Source organism: Cystoisospora suis, assembly GCF_002600585.1.
Source record: "Cystoisospora suis strain Wien I chromosome Unknown contig_4981, whole genome shotgun sequence".
Classification (NCBI taxonomy): Eukaryota; Apicomplexa; class Conoidasida; order Eucoccidiorida; family Sarcocystidae; genus Cystoisospora; species Cystoisospora suis.
In genome coordinates, this window is record NW_027157773.1 from 221 (window position 1) to 17,154 (window position 16,934).

Consider the following 16,934-nt stretch of genomic DNA (forward strand, 5'->3'; position numbering starts at 1 on the left):
CTACCTAACTTCACGCCTTATGTCTCGTCTCCATCTGACATCTCATTGGGGAGGGACAAGAGCTCTTCTTTACCTCTCTTTCAAGGAGCGAAGACAGAGACCTGGAAGGGAGATAAACCGGGGTGTGGCGATGCAGGTAGGAAGACGTCCATGGAGAAAGAAGAAGAGATTAGCGATAGAGATGGAAGAAACATCGAAATGGGGGGGGAGATGAGAAGGAAAGAAAGGAACCTAACTACCACGACTGAAGACGATAATGCTGTCGCCTCAAGAGACAGCTTTCACCGTCTACTTCAAGGAAAAGACTCTTCTTCTCGTCGAGAAGAAGAAGAAGAAGAGAAAGAAAAATCTGCTCTAGTGACTCGATGGATATGGAGTCATGGCAAGGGGGGGTGTTCAAGAGAAAAAGAAGAAGAAGAAGAGAAGGAAAGTCGAGAAGAGCAACTTCATTGGGCGTATACTTTAGGAAAGCTCGCAGGGACAGAGGCCTCGATTTCCTTCGATTTTCTTGTCTCTTTGCTTATGTCATCCGAGGCAGAAAGCTATCTCATGAAACTAAATCCTTTCCTTCATCCAGGTTCGTTCTAAAGACCACATACCATCGTGATGAGACCCTCTCTCTCGATCTTTGCCTGTCTTTTCCTCTCTTCCTGTTTCTCTGTTTCTTTCTCTCTCTCTCTCTGTCTCTTTCTCTTTCCTTCTTTCCCTCTCTTTACTCTTCATGACAGCAGTGAGAGGATACGTCTCTGTCTGTCTTTCCTCTTCCTCTGTAGGGCTTACATTCCCTTCCATAGGATCATCTCCCGTCAACCTTCATCTCTTTATCTTCTCTTTCTTTCCCTTGATACCACTCGCATTCTGACTTTGTATCAGCCATTGTCTCTTCTCTCTCTTCGATCTCTTTCAAATCCTCTCACGGTCTTTCTGTTCTCTTGCTCTATGATTCTTCCCCAGGTCTCTTCTGTATTCTTCTTTCTTTCTTTCTTTTCTCTTGTAGATATGCTTCAAGATATCTTCAGTTTGGTTGCGGGCGTCATGCTTGCGGTCAATCGACGCGCTCAGGTATGCCGTTGCTTGAGAGAAGTCGTCGCTCTCGTACGTCTTCTTAAAAAGCACTCTGCGACGTTCGCGTCTCCTTCTTCTCTCTCTTTGTCGTCCTCATCCTCTTCTTCTCTCTCTTCAACTTCTCTATCTTCTTCGACTTCGACTACTTCTTCCTCTACTTCTTCTGTTGAGGTGTCTGGACGTCTTCATCGTTTATCGCATGCCTTAAATCATCTCTCACGTCGGGCGAATCCATCTGGAAAGGATCAGCAAGGACTCCGCAGAAAAGATGTTGAAGCAGAAGGAGAAGACAGCTCTGCAATACAAGATCTCTATCATCAAGCTATTATAGGCATTCGCATGCGAGCCTCTTCCTGTGCTGAAGAGCTCGTCTCTCAACGTTATTCGATGACCTCTCTTCACAAAGAGAGATGCTCCTCTTCTCCCTCTTCCTCTTCTCCCTCTTCCTCTTCTTTCTTCTACGACCCTCGTTATCTAGTGTTCGAGTTTGCCTATAACGTACTGCTAAGAGACTCCCAAGTGAAGCTGATAGAGACCTTCCATCGCCATGTGAAGAAGGGGGAGTCTCTGTGTCACCAGATGATCATGGGCGCAGGCAAGACGACTGTTGTGTCTCCTCTTCTTTCTCTTCTATTAGCCGATGGAAATCGCTTGGTTGTGCAAATTGTCCCGCAGGCTCTTCTCCAGTTCACACGCTCAGTCTTAAGGGAACGGTTCTCAGCTGTGATACGCAAAGGTGTCTATACACTTCATTTCTCACGATATGACTCAGCTACGCCAGATCTCTATATGAAGATTCTTCAAGCGAAAGATAGTCGCTCCATTATTGTTATGACCCCGACAACTCTTAAAAGTCTCTTTCTCAAATCGATTCAACTGCTGCATGCACTCGACATCTCCTGTCGAGCCAATGAATATATGAGTGAGCTAGCCAGACTCTCGGAAGTCGAGAGAGCCGTTCAAGCAGGTCGGTCGCAACTCCAGAAGCTCCAAAACAATCTAGGAAAACTCCTAGGCTTTCAAAAGAATGGTAAGGGGGGAGGGGGGGAGACATGCCAGAGGACAGAAAGGAAGGAGAGAGAAAGGAGGGTTGAGTGAAGAAAGAGAGACCAAATGATCTTTTCTCCCTTCTTCTATCTCCAGACTCATGCGTCCATCTGTATTGATATGCACACATACGTAGCCATATATGTATATACAAATATATATATATATATGTGTATACAGGCATATTCTCTCTATCTATCTATATAAATGTATATGAGCGTCTTACCTATATATATATATATGTGAGGTAGGTGTATAGATGTGTGTGTGATATATCCGGAGGAGTGCAGAGATGAAGGAGACTGCTGGGTCTTTTTCTTTTTTCTTCTTTCAGCATGTTTGTGTGTGTACGTTGACAGGAAGGCGATGAGTCTTCTTCTTCTACTTCTACTGCTACTACTACTACTACCTCCGCAGATAGACACGCCCCTCCCACTAGACCTCTCTATGTGTAGATTATATCCATGCCTATTGTCTTACGTATAGAGAACAGGCAGCAGCGTCTTTGAAAAGTACACAGACAAAGTAAAGACAGACAGGTCGTCGTCACTCTAGAAACAGAGGAATACGTGGGGGTGTTAGTCGAGGCCGGGAGAGTGGCTGGGTGATGAGACCCATTCTATGTATCTATACATATATATCTAGCTATGGAGGTATTTACGTCTATGAGGTAAATGAACGAGTCAATAGACGTCTTTGTGTTCTTTTCGTTCATATCTATCTACATGTATATATATATATACATCTCTACGTACATATATATGCATCTATCTGTCTCTTCATGTATCTAATACAGGGTAAATGTGTATCAGTGACTTCTATTTTATCTAATCTATCTTTCTATGAACCGATCCATCTATCTATCATTCCGAGACATCTTTCTCACATCGTTCTTTCCTTCCCTTCTTTGAAGACTCATCCTTCCCTTCTCCGTCACGACACTGACCCAAACGAAGCTTTTTCTTTCATTCTTTCTTTCAACTATCTCTCTTGTCTTTTCTTTCTTTTCTTCTTTTTCCCTTTCTCTCTCTTTCTCCTCTTTCTTGTCTTCTCTTTTTTCCCGTTCTCGATTGCAGACGAGAGTGAGATGAGCTATCTAACCGCCGCGACGTTAGCTGTCCCCGAGCGCTTATCAGAGAGAGAGACAGGCCAATGCAGAAGAGAGCTAGATTTCTGTTTGCGCATTTTGCATGTCTTTTCTTCTTCCATTCTTCTCATTGACGAAGTGGATCTTATTCTTCATCCTCTACGAAGTGAATTGCATTGGCCTATAGGACGAAAACAGCCTCTTGACTACACTACACCCCCCTCTCCTCTCCCCTCTTCTTCTTCTCATGTCTCTTCCTCTCTACCTTCTTCCTCTTGTAAGGCCGCCTTAGCAAAGACAGGGGCAAGTACGCCCTTCTGTTCCGCTGCGCAGATCATTGAAGGTCTTGAAATGCGAGAAGAAGATGAAGAAAGATGGAGAAGAACAAGAGAAGAGCATCTTCTTCTCTTCTCTTCCTCTTCAGACTCTTCTTCTTCTTCAGCTTCTGCTTCTCTTCATTCGCACCTGCATCAGCCCTTATCTTTTCTTCTTTTGCAGCCGCAAGGAGAAGGAGGAGGGAGATCATTCTCACCCCAGCAAGGCTTAAGATGGCAAATCCCTTGGATTCTCCTAGATCCTTTCTTCTTCTGTCGTGAAGGGAGAATGACCGTACCTCTCGTAGACAGTCGTGAAGCCTATACCATTCTCTATGCGATACAACACGCCCTAGATCAAGGCTTAGCCCAGAGAGCTCTCTTGAAAAGCCCTCATTTAGTTCTCTTGAATCCACGTTGGTATGACGCTAGGCTCAAATCTCTCCTTGCTCGTTGGCTCCTTCTTGTCTTGACGAGAATTCAAACCTTTAATACAGGATTTCTACTTACTCCCAAACAGGCTCTCCTATATATGGTAAGAATTAGAGACACACACACATATACATTCACATAGATATACTACACGTATATTTTCTTACACGTCTACATAGATGTACTTAGATATGTATTGTGTATACGTCCTCACATACGCGTATTTACACACAGTCATGTTCATACATACACACACATACCTATGTACACATACATACATATGTATACATACATACCTATGTATACACACATACATATGTATACATACATACCTATGTATACACACATACATATGTATACACACGTACATATGTATACATACATACATAGAAATACGTGCATATTTATACATATTTAGAGGGTGAATGTGTAGAGAAGTGTCGGAGATAGGGCATGAGTACGTTGCCCCGTCTTGAAGATATGTAGGCAGGTAGGCTCCACCTGAATCTAATGAAGAAATCAACTCAAAGAGCGTCGTGATACACGCCTCTGAGCCGTTGCTTAATATCCACCGAATAGTCCAAAGAAAGAAAGAAAGAATTTGACTAGGCTCCAAAGAAGAATGTGTCCTTGCATTCATTCATGCTTCTCATTGGCTCCTTGTATATAGATGTCGTAGAGATACAGATAAGAGATGTACCGGTGTATGGACTACCATGCGTGCCTACATGGGTAGAGATTTAGAAGAAGAGATGCAATAGAAGACTTCCGCCTTCTATTCTTTCAGCTTTGGTACAGATCGAAGCTTCGGATGGGTAGAGAGCTTCTTATAGACAGGAGAGAAACATGGTATGGAAGAAGAGTGAGTAGCCTTAGCTCTCGATCTGTCCTCTCCCTTCCATCTCGTAAACTCTCTTTTCTTTCTTTCTTTTCATCTGTCTCTGTCTCCTTTCTTATCAGACACTGCCATTACATATTGGTCCGTCAGCTGCGTCTCGAGTAGCCGCGCTTTCTTCTTCTTCTTCTCAGCTTTGCCCTTCACTTTATCATGAAGAAGGCTATTCTCTCTCTTCCTCTTCTGCTATTCTGGGAGGAGACCATCGTAGTCAGACGAAGACGTCTTCTTTCTGCGGAGATCTGATGTATATAGAACTCTTCGACGCTGTAGATCGACTCCAAGATGAAGATATAAAGATGCTTAATCTCTCAAGAGAATGGCTGAATAGCCTCCTTCCTCATGTACTCCAAAAAGTCAATCGCGTCAGGTGCGTATAAGGTCAAACTGCCGAAACAAGCATCTGTAGAGACACATAGAGAAGACACATACATTCGTGTCTACTTCTATTACTCACTTCAAAGGCAATATTTCAAGAAGGGAACAGAAACATCTAGATGCCTCCTTGCCTTCACACATGTATACATAGATACCGATGGAGGAATAGTCGCTGCCTAAAGGATTAGACCTGAGTAGATATCTAGATATATATGTATAATAATGTATATGTATGTATTACTATATATATAGAGAGAGAGAGAGAGAGGAAGAACAAGGGAAGAAGGACTGTTAGATGCGAGAGGTATGTATATCTATATCTCTATGTATTGTGTTTGATCATGTAGATAGATAGATAGATTAAAGATAGATAGATAGATAGATTAAAGTTTGTCTCCTCTTTCTTCGTTTTGTCTTCGCGTTTAAGAAAGGAATGGAGAAAAAAAGACGGGAAAGGAGAGGAGGAGTTGTGCTTCGACACCTTTCGGCTTATATTCGGCCAGCATGGAGAAGAAGAGGAGAGACTTCTCATATAGATATGTATTCACGTTGAAATCGCTTGTAGAAACAAGGTATTGGAATATGCATGTAGGTGTTGACCTTTCTCCATCTAAATGTCTTTCGGTAGCTAATCTACTTGGGTCCATTACAACTGCTAGACTGACGCTTTGTGTCTCTTTCTCTTCCGGTCTCTGTCTCTTTCTTTCTTTCTTTCTTTCTTCTCTTGATACTTGAGTTTGAGAATCTCAAGAGTTACGTATGTGTGCAACACACTATTTTGATATGTGTATAAGAATAGATAAAGAGGAGTTCCTCCTGTTTAACAATGCCAAGAGGTTTCTTATCACTCTTTCCAGCTGAGATAATAGACTCCTATCTGTCTATCTATCAATCTATTTATGAAAAGATTGATACGGAGTCATATATACATCAGTGCGTATGTAGAGATATAGGTATACATATAACTTGTTTCTTCTCTTCCTTCTTTCTGTCCCTCTTTCCCGTTCAAATCTGTCTCTAGACAAGAGACATCCATTCTCTCTTCTCTCCTTCTTGACTATCACGTTTCATGTGTTTCTCTTCTTTCTTTCTCCTTCTCTTGACTTCTTTTCTTGCGTATTATCTTCTTCTTTCTGTCTGTCTCTTCGTCTCCCTTCTCCTTTGTGTCTTCTTCTCTTCAGCTACGGCGTCATGTCTCTCTCTCAGATTGAATTGCATCGAAATCTCAATCCTGATCTGCCTAAGACTCGACAGTTGCTAGCTATTCCCTTTGTAGGCAAAGACACACCTAGCCATGCCTCTGAATTCTCACATCCTGACGTCGTGATTGGCCTAACGATCTTAAGCTTCCGTTATCAGGGCCTTCGATTCTTCGACTTTCTTTGCGTTCTTCAAGATCAACAAGATCAGCTGGATGGCCAGTATCATGGAGGGTCGATCTCCCAGAGGCCAGCCTTTCAGGAGTATGTACAGTGGATCGAAGCTGCTGGAGGACTTGTGCGTGGAACACGTCGGCGAATTCCTCGTGAAACAAAGCTGATCTTTAGCTATCTTTTGCAACACACAAGAAGAAAGAGAAACGGAAGAAGAACAAGAAGAAGAGGAAAAGGCAGTCATAGCAGTCTTCTTCATACGGACGAAACTGACGGGGAGAGCGAGGAGAGGTATGATCGAACGAGCTCGACAACAAGTGGAGAGAGTGACGAGGAGGAGGAAGAAGAAGAGAATGACGATGGAGAGGGAGAGAAGAAGACGAAGAGAGGAGGAGGAGAAGAAGACGGCGGGGGTGGGGTGAGAGATTCAGGGCGGAAGATAGTAGAAGAAGATGAGGAGGAGGAAGAACGAAGAAGCAAAGAGAAACGTTTCTCTCATCGATTCTCAAGTCATATGAAGAAGAGTGTGAAGTCGAATGAAGGAAAAGGCTCTCTCATGTCTCCCTCCTTCTCCTCCCCCACATCGTCTCCTCTGCAGAAGAGCCAACGAGACGTTCAACAAGAAGAAAAGAATCGATTGTCCCTATCAGATGCCAAAGTGTCTTCTTCATCTCTTTCACGTGAGAGCTGTAAGCCTTCTAAAGAAAGAAAGATGAAAGAGAGAAAGAGATCTCCCCATGGATCAAGTCCTTTTCTTCGTTCCTCTTCTTCTTGTCCTACAGGCACAGCCACGACTTCTCATACCTCTCGTCTCTTCTTCTTCCATCGGTATCCTCCTGACGTGGATCTTCACGGAGGTTTGACAACGACAAGAGAATTGGATGCCCTTATGTTCTCGAAGATCTGGCCCTTAGATCTTCTTGACTTGCATGACCAAGAACATGTCGATTGTCTGTATCGATTGTTGTGGCATGAACCCCTCGTGATAGCTAGCTATCTCTTTCGTATTGTCTTTCCCTCAACGCTTGAATATGCCGTCCAACAGCTATCAGCGTCGGGTCAAGAGATAGGGGGAGATATTCTCTTCCCTATCCGTCTAGGATTCTCCGGAACTCCCTCAAATCTCCTCCCTGTCGAGATGGGGAAGTGCTGCTTCGAGGGAGGGACAGACGGGAAGATGATCAAGCTCTTAACGAATATTCATATTCTCTCTTTCGAAATCTTACCTGATGGATGGAATGTCGATCTTCTTCTTGATCTCGTTGCGAGGGGGGGAAGAAGGGGAGAAGATGAAGATGAAGAAGAGGAGAACAAGGAGGACGAGGAGAAGAGGAAGGGAAGAAGACCTTCTTCCTCTCTTTCAAAGAAGTTATTTCCTCGTGTGTTTCAGCAAGGAGTTCGTGATACAACAGAGAAAGAGGCAACAGAGAGAGAAAGAGAAGAAAGAAGAAGTAGAAGGCGAGGAGGTAGTAGTAGTAGTGGTAATAGTCTTACAGCAAGGAGACCCTTGGCACTGATAGATACAGGGGCCTTAGTGACAGGGAGATCGAATTATGAAGTGGCTGTGGAACTTATTTCAAGAGGTGTATCAGATGAGATTGAAGGGATTGTCTTTCTAGATGAAGAAGATCGACAGATGGTCCTTATGAAAGAAGACATGAGAGTTGTCAAGCTAGCTCAATGCGGGCTAGATCCGGAGAAAAGATTCACCTTCTATGATCATGTGCATACAACAGGACAGGTCAGAAGATGATGATGATGATGTGCAGCCTATACATGTAGAGAGAGAGATACATATATACATAGATATACATGTGTACATGCAGATAGATATACATATGTCTGTGTGTATAGAACTGTATATATGTGGATGTAGAGGGAGGAACGATCACGTGAAGAGGAAACTCACTCGTGACTCCTAGGGGGCTGAGAGAAAAGGTCTGTAGATATGTAAAGACATGCTCTCTTCACCCTTAGCTATACAGATCTTCGGTAGGCGGACATGTATCGAGCTTCCTCCTGTTGTTCTTCTTCGTTCCATTCCTCTTGTACTAGTCGTCTTTCCTCTATTCTTCTTCGATCTCTGTCTGATCTAGATATCGCATTCACACGCTTTTCTCTTTTTCGTTTCCTTCTTTCCTCTCTATCCTTTCTTTTGTCTTCTTATGCATAGAATCGATCATAGAAAGGGCGGGTCCTTCTCTGATGCTTACACACCGAACATGGCGTGAAAGAGGGAAGAAGAAGAAGATATAATGGATGTCTACCTATTCAGCACACCCCACCTCTAGACATTGATCTCTATCGACTGGCCGACACTTGCTTAACATAAGATATATCCATCCATCTATCTATATATGTGCCTTTCATTCTTGTACAGCTGCATAGATATAGATGTACATGGATGTGTAGACTTTCACTAGACGTATGATCTATCCTTGTTCTCCGTCTCTTGTGCTACTTACCTCCATCTCCAAATAGAAGAAGAAGAAGATTCTTTCTCTTACTTCTTTACTCTTCTGTGAGGTGTGATACTCCTCCTTCTATCTATCTATATTTAATCTATCTCTGTATCTGACTGTATGTACTCACTGAGGGGAGACTAAGGGGAAATGGAATCTACATCTTTCACTACCATCACCATTGTCATCTTCCTCTTTCTATCTCATCTTTCTTCCTATGCCTTTCTTGTTCTTTGTCTCTTCTCTCCCCTTCTCTCTTGTGTACGTACACCAGGATATCAAGCATTCTCCTGATGCAGTAGCGTATCTGACCATAGGTAAAGACATGACATTTCGTGACTACGCACAAGGCTCGTGGAGAATGAGAGGAATAGGCAAAGGACAAAAGATCCACCTCCTCATCCCTCCGGAGATAGCTGAGCTCGTTGTAAAGCACGCCCGTCTCTCTCAGACACTTCGATACGACGAACTTCTCTTCCCTCTTGTGACCTCGTCTTCTGATCGTGAAGATATCCATGGAGACAAGAAGACAGGGAGAGAAATGGAAGATGAACAAGAAGAAGAAGAAGAGGAAGAAAGTCACCCCCATCGTCTCTCGTCTTCATGCGATCAAGACCTCCATCCTGCCCTCCTAACTTCTTCAGTAGCGACTCCAACTCATCCTACCTCTCTACCTTTCTCATCGTCTTCTACTATCTTTCCACAGGATCAAGAGAAGAAAGAGAGCGTTCTTTCTTCTTCTCCTTCTCCTCTCAGTTCACTGTCTTCTTCTTGTTGTTGTTCTAAGCTGCAGAAGAGATTCCTGAGAAGAGACCCTCCTAACCGGCAGTCTGAGTTGACGCAAGGAGAGACACCCGTGTGTCTTAGCTTCTCCATGAAGAAGATGAAGGAGGAGAAGAAGAAGAAGAAGAGATATCAACGGTACATTTCAGATCCCTATGTGATCTCCCGTGGATTACGAGAGATATGTAGTTGGCTCGTTGTACGGGGCATCTATAACGAGTCTTTACAGCTACGTCTGTTAACACAACACAGTATTCTAAATATCTGGCGAAAGAAAGCGTTCTCGATCTTGAAAGAAGAGGGATGCTCTCGCATTGGCTCTTCTAGCCATACTGCAGGTGAACGAGAAAGTAGTAGCCTTCACACCGGAGGAGGAGAGGAGAAAGGGGGGCGAAGAAGAAGGCTATCTACAGGAGATCTTTTGAAGTGTCTAGATATCTTTCGCGAAAGACTTGACTTCTCGATTCCTACCCAAGCTCCTATGGTTTTATCTCTTCAAGAAAAGCTCCAAATCTTAGCCGAAGAGAACGGAGAAGTCTTTTCTTTTGTCACGAAGAAAGAAGATAGGCAGACCGTCAGACAGATTCTCCATGTCTTAGATGAAGAGAGAGAAGCCTTAAAGAAAGAACACTATCAAAGAGGAAATCTAGGAGGAGGATTGGCCGGTCTTGAAGAATTCGACGACGGGGATTACTTCGCATCGACGGGGGGGGATGGAGGGGATGCGCTAAGAATCGATGCGATGGAAGCAGAGGTCGAGCAAGAGCAAGAGCAGGAGCAGGAACAAGTATGGAAGAAAGAAGCCAAAGGTTTTCTATAGAAATGCAGATGTATATAGACTATACATATGGCTGATAGATATAGGAGTTAGGTAGTCATTCTCTTTGATTGCAGTCTCTCTTTTCTGTCTGTCGTCTTAGTACTCTATATACATGCAGGGATCACATATCTCGAGGGATATAGATAGATATACATGCATTCATAGGGTAGATAGATTAAAGATAGATAGATAAGGATACATATCGCTATATACAAATGTGTCTGTAAGTATCTACGTGCGCGTATATACATGCGTAGATGAGTATGGTCGAACATCAGTGGAGGGGGAGAAGAGGAGGGAAGAGAGAAAGACAGAGAAAGAGAGAGATTTGGAATTATTCTTTCAGCATTCCTCCGGCGATTGCATGCATGCCGTCTGTCTCAAAGAAGGTAACACAAAAAGTTCACAACACGCCTCGCGAGGAGAAAGAAAGAAAGAGTGAGAAAGAAAGAAAGAAACACTTTTGATCAGCTCCCCGAGCGAAACTCACATGGGTGTATGTACACTCCAATTTGCTGACAAAATCCATAGGCGTCTCCTGTACAGACAGCAGGTGTCTCGTGGGTCCATAGACACCGAAAGAGAGAGAGCGACTAATACACATCTAGATGCATGTCTCGCTGAAGCTGAGTATAACCCGTAGGAGCGTATTTGCTTTCTGCGTGTGCATGTCTGTGTATATGTCTGTATTCTGCTGAGATGTATGTATGTATGTCCATATGTTGATGTATACTGAAATATGACTGTCTTCCGATCTCATTTTGCACAGGAGCAAGAACAAGAAGTCGAGCAAGAGAAGGAAGAAGAGAGAGTTCCGGAGATCGAGGAAGAAGCGGCGCCTTTGAAATATTCTCGGCAAGATCGAGAATCGAAGCCGTGGCTGCTCCGTACCTTAGCGTCTCCACCGAATCAGAGTACACAAGGCTTCTATCCTTGTTCCGAATTCTCGGTAATGCAGAAGCTTATGTCTCCTTGTAATACTCTTCCCTTTCCTTCTTTCATGCTGATGAGTGAGAACTATTACAGACCTTCTTGGAGCTTAAATACACATAGAAGACTCAAGAATGTAATCATTGTCATGGAATGGATACCTGACTGGGGTGTACATACACCCGAAGAATGTCGAAGAAGGACTCCCCCCCCTTCACCTCCTTCTAATCAAACCCATACACTGTCTCCCCCGTTTTCTTCTTCTTGTTTGAAAGAGAGTGAGAAGGGAAGTATGAATCAAGAAAGTTCTTCTTCCTCTTCTTTTCCATCATCTTTCTCTTTCTCAAGGTTTTCTTACAGCACATCCGGAATGAAAGAAGGAGAATTGGACGAAAGTGAAGTGAAGCGAAGAGAGAGAATATCAGAAGTCTTCGATTGCTTTGATGTAGACAAGAAAGGATGGATAGAAGAAAGACAGCTATGTGATCTCCTTCGATCTTACTTTCTTCACCTCGGTACACCTGAAGAGGAGCAGGTCTTTACTTATCTGGTAGCTCGATCTATACGGCAAAGGAGACGTGAACTTCTTCATTCTCATCCAGATGATATCTCTCCATACCGTAACACTTCTTCTTCTCCCTGTGTTGTATCTTCTTCAATTTATCAAAGCTCTTCATTGTCTCAAACACATCGATCTTCTTCTCCTCCGTTATCTTCTCCTTCTCTATTATCTCGAGCCGCACATCGACTTTCATCTGCCTTTTCTTCTTCTTCTTCTCAACATACACTCGCTCTTCCTTCATCTTCTTCTCCCTCGTCCTGTGCTTCTCCTTCTTCTTCTTCGCGTGATATAGTAAGTCTTGATTTACTACGCTCAGAGAATTCTCGAATGACTATGACGAGAACCCCCCCCCAAGCCATTCGAGCTGGATATAAACCCCCTCCTCTCCCCCACCCTTCATATACCAACATAGCGTCACGTTCTCTCTCTTCTTCTTCATCCTTGCATGCACACGAAAGAATCGGAAAAGAGAAAGATTCCTCAACGAATGATCTTGATGTCTTAGATCACTTCTTTCTTCAACAGAAGGGGGAAAGCCAGAAGAAAGACCAAGAGGAAGAAGAAGAAGAAGAGAAGAAGCGGAAAGAGAAGGACTCTAAGCTTTCACATACATCTCCTATACTCTTCGAGCCAGATCCTTTCTCTCTCTTTTCTTCTTCTTCTCCAGGAGACGACAGACCTCATCTCGATCCGCTCCCGTCACCCCCCCCATGTGGTAATGCATCTATGTCTCCCTTGTATAACACCCATAGCTCCAGCAGGACCTCCTTCAATCCTCACTCGATAGAAGAGAAATCTACGACAGGAACGACAGCATATGGAAAGTCTCTTCTTGCTTCCCGGGGAGAAGTTTTGGATCTCTCGAGTGCGCCCCATGCACAGACTCTCTCTGTGTCGAAGCCTACACAATCGACTTCCTTAACAAGTCCCAATGGCGATCTTCTTTCAAGCGGCATCGATTTCTTTCCTTCTCCAGCAACTCTTCCTTCTTCTTCTTCCTCTTCTCACCCTCTTCTCTCACTTGAACAGCTCGTAAGCCCCGTGCGAGAAGACGAATCTCTTCCATCTTCTCTCCTCATAGCGGCCAATACGACGGCCCATCCTCCTATGGCTGATGGATCTACGGCAGGAGGAAGAGGAGGAGAAGAGGAGAAAGAAGATGATGTTCTTCTCGAGAGAGAGAGGAGAAGAAGAAGCAAGAAGAAGAAGACAGGAGGAGAAGAAGCTCCATTGTTGAAGATTACAGTAGAAGATTTATATGTGGCTTTGTCAGAGAGAGTTGTCTTTAATGAAGATTACGACAACCGATTCTATGTCATTCTCACGCTTGAAGAAGCTGAAGGAGTTCGAGTGGCCTTACATCTCATGCAAGAGAAAAATTCTCCTTCTCTAGTTGCTGGGCAAAGATGTGCTGTGGCTCTCCGAAATCTCTCCGCTCGATTCCAGGTTCTCGATGCCTCCCCTCTCTTCTTCAAAAGGAAAGAACAAGTAAGCACGAGACCCCTCAGGTGCTATAGCTAGATAGATAGATAGACTAAAATAGATAGATAGATAGATTAAAGATAGATAGATTAAAGATAGATAGATAGATTAAAGATAGATAGAGTGCGTGAGGGGTCCGTATAAATCGACTGTTTTTTTTCTCTGAGCAATTGAGAAATAGAGGAGGGTGAAAGCGAGGAAGATCGCTTGACCCTGCTTGGAGTCTTTGTTCCTTCATCTTGGGTTGTTCAATGATATCTAAGCTAGGTGCATGCGGAAGGTCGTAAGTGTCTCATCTTCGTCTCCCTGTGTCTCTCCCGTACTCGACTCTACGTCCACAAAGAAGGTTTCTTCTTCTCAAGTCACCTCCTGCGTTCACGAGCATGGGCCCCTTCATCCAGAATGGAGTGTAGATCTGTCTCTCTCTCTCTTTCTCTCGCTGTATATACCTATATATGTATATACATGTATACATACCCCGTATCACGTTTTCTATGTACGTTTGCATGTGGTATATCCATATATAAGCCGTGTCCGCGTCTATATCTGCATGTCTATCCTGGATTAACGAACTTCCATGTTTTGAGAGGGGGCGAGCGATAGAGCGACTTGACGAGAGCATGCGATGACTTTCTTTTTCTTTCCTGCTTTTCTTCGTCCCTCCTTTTTCTGTCTTCCTTCAGATCACCTCGATCGTGGGAGTTCAACCGCAGACTGCTTATGCATGCTCTCGATTTATCAATAGCTGTCTTCACTACTCTGATCGTCACATATCTCTTCTTTTGAGTATTCTCCATAACACTCCCTGTGAAGATCGCAAAATCTTCTTTTTTGCCGTGCGGAGATGCCGTAGAAGGAATCAAGCCGTGAGTGGAGAAGGCGATGCTTCAGTAGGTGTAGGTGTGTATTCTTCATCTTCTTCTTCATCTTATCTCCTAGGAGCTTCTCGTTTATCTTCATCTTCATCCTCTTCATTTTATGTGTATCATCGAAAGCCAAATGTTTTCGAGCTCTTTTCATCTAGTAATGATCCTACTCTCTTACAGTATCGAGCAGTGATAGGGAGTCGCTTGAGACAGAAGCTGAGACACCGAGGGATGTCTGCTAGCGATGCTTTCCGAGCGTTTGATGTGTTGCATCGAGGGTCGCTGAATATCTCAGAGTTACTTAACGGCTTAGAATGGATTGGCCTTTCCTCCTCTCTACCAACGAGGAAAACGAAAAAGCTCTTAGGTACGACAACCGCCTCATCTTCACAGAAACTCCCACATGGAGGAGGGGGTGAAGAAGGAGACCCCAAGCTGCTCTTCAAAAGCTTGGTCCCTTCTCTCTTGTTTTCTTCTTCTTCTCCTCCTTCTGGTATCGATGCTCTGGAACTTCTATCTTACTTCGATGTGGATCGAGATGGTCTGATAAGTGAAGAAGATTTCCTCACAGTCGTTGGGGGTGATAGACTTCTACTTGATGTGTTATCTCCACGAGGGGGGGGAGAACAAGGAGGAAGAGATAGTCACCCCCCCCTTTCACAGCCACCTCATCAAATAAGCTTGACCGAAGGAAATAGAGGTGTAGGGGGAGAGAAAGAAGGAGAAAGATGCCATCAGAATGGAAAGAATGTAAGAAGGAGATCTTTGTCAAATCCCATGGTTTCTCTCTCTCCAGGGAGTGTGAGTTCTACGCGCCCTGATGCTTCATTGTTAAGTCATAAAAAGAGTGAGGAGAATATATCAGTATCATCTGCTTCTTCAGAAGGCCAGGTCTCACAAGGATGGAGTAAGCTAGGTGTGCGACCATGTGAGATATCTTCTTCCATCTTCGGCAAGTTCAGATTTCGACTGCAGCCCCATACCAGCTTCAAGAAGATCTGGGAAGGAGCGACCATGATGATGCGGCAACCCCCTGAACCTTCCCCCGGCTCTCAGGGAGATAATACCCAGTCTTCGTCTTCTTCTTCATTTACACAGAGACGTCGATTCTCAATTAGCTTAAGGGGGGGAGGAGAAGACGGATACGGCGAGGATTGTGAACGAAGAGGAAGAAAGACGAGCAACAGCTCAACAGAAGAGGTGCCTGGATTCTCTTCTTCTTCTTCCTTATATATCAAACAATCTATTTCGATATGGGCTCCCGATCAACTGGAATCTCGGCATCGAGGGATTATGAGGAAGAATCGTGAGCGAATTTCTCTTGGCTATTTCATCTGTCTTGGCAACGATATACATAAAGCCATTCATGAAAGTGGGGGGGATAGAGAGAAACTCTCTTCTTCTTCTTCCTCGTTGTCGTCTGCAAGTAGGACAAGTTGTACTATGCCGGCGACGGTAAAGTCAATCCCTCAAGTGCTCGAAATTGTTGACTCGAGTGCGTCGGTTATGAGCGAAAGCGCAGATATACAAAAGTTTCTCGACACTTTCTTTCCTCTTCCTTCTCGGTATCGCATTCTATGGAGAGGGGGTGGCGGGACTTCTTCTTCGACAGGTGGGGAGATTATCTCTACATCGTCTTGTTCATCTTCTTCTTCATCTTCTTCGTCCAAGACTTCTTCTCTATCACCTCCTGTCTCTCTTTTATCTCATAATCCTTACAATCCATTAACCTTGTGGATAGGTATCCCCCCGTCTTCTTTCTTTGTATGTCTAGGTGTCTGCGCAACTGCTGGCTCAGGTGTATCTCCACCTCCGCATGCACTGAGATGTGTTCCACGGAAATGGATCAAATCGTCTTTACAAAATACCAAGCCGACTCTTCTTGTTAAAGATCTCCTCGATTTCTTCTCTTTTATGCCTTCGAAGCATCTCCTTCCTCATCCTACCAAATCAACTCAATCCATGGGGGCGACGACGAGCGATCGAAACCACGGAGGAGGGGGGGGAGGAGAAGAAGGAGAAGAAGAACAAGAGGGAGTGAATGCAGGGAGTAGAAGTCGAATGAGAAGAAAGGAATGTCTCTCTCTCTGGGCGGTCGGAGAGATGAGTTTAATGGGTGTGACATGCAAAGAAGAAGATGAACTTTACCGCATTTCTCTCAAGAAAGATACACAAGATTCACAAAAAGTCTACAACCCTCCAGGTATGATGACCGGCCTACAGAAAGAAAGAAAGAGTGAGAAAGAAAGAAAGAGTGAGAAAGAAAGAAAGAAAGATGGCTATTGTTTTACTTGTTGACAGAGTGCTGTTAGTTGGCCGTGCAATTGTCTGTAGATGATACTTATCATGTCTTCCCATCTTAACGACTTCTATTTCCTTACGCCCACCTCTGCATGTGTGCTGTACATACACCCCTCACATAGAAACAGAGAGAGACG

General features: G+C 44.0%; 1 protein-coding gene across 1 annotated transcript; it reads left to right on the forward strand.

Moving 5' to 3' along the window:
* Positions 1-6: 6 nt before the first annotated feature.
* CSUI_008738 (ef hand domain-containing protein) lies at positions 7-16,698 on the forward strand (the record flags this gene model as incomplete). Its single annotated transcript, XM_068068863.1, has 8 exons — positions 7-577; positions 998-2,095; positions 3,189-4,048; positions 4,906-5,210; positions 6,400-8,332; positions 9,328-10,623; positions 11,426-13,636; positions 14,314-16,698. Coding segments are annotated over exons 1-8 (10,515 nt in total), but the record flags the coding sequence as incomplete, so codon positions are not given.
* Positions 16,699-16,934: the final 236 nt, after the last annotated feature.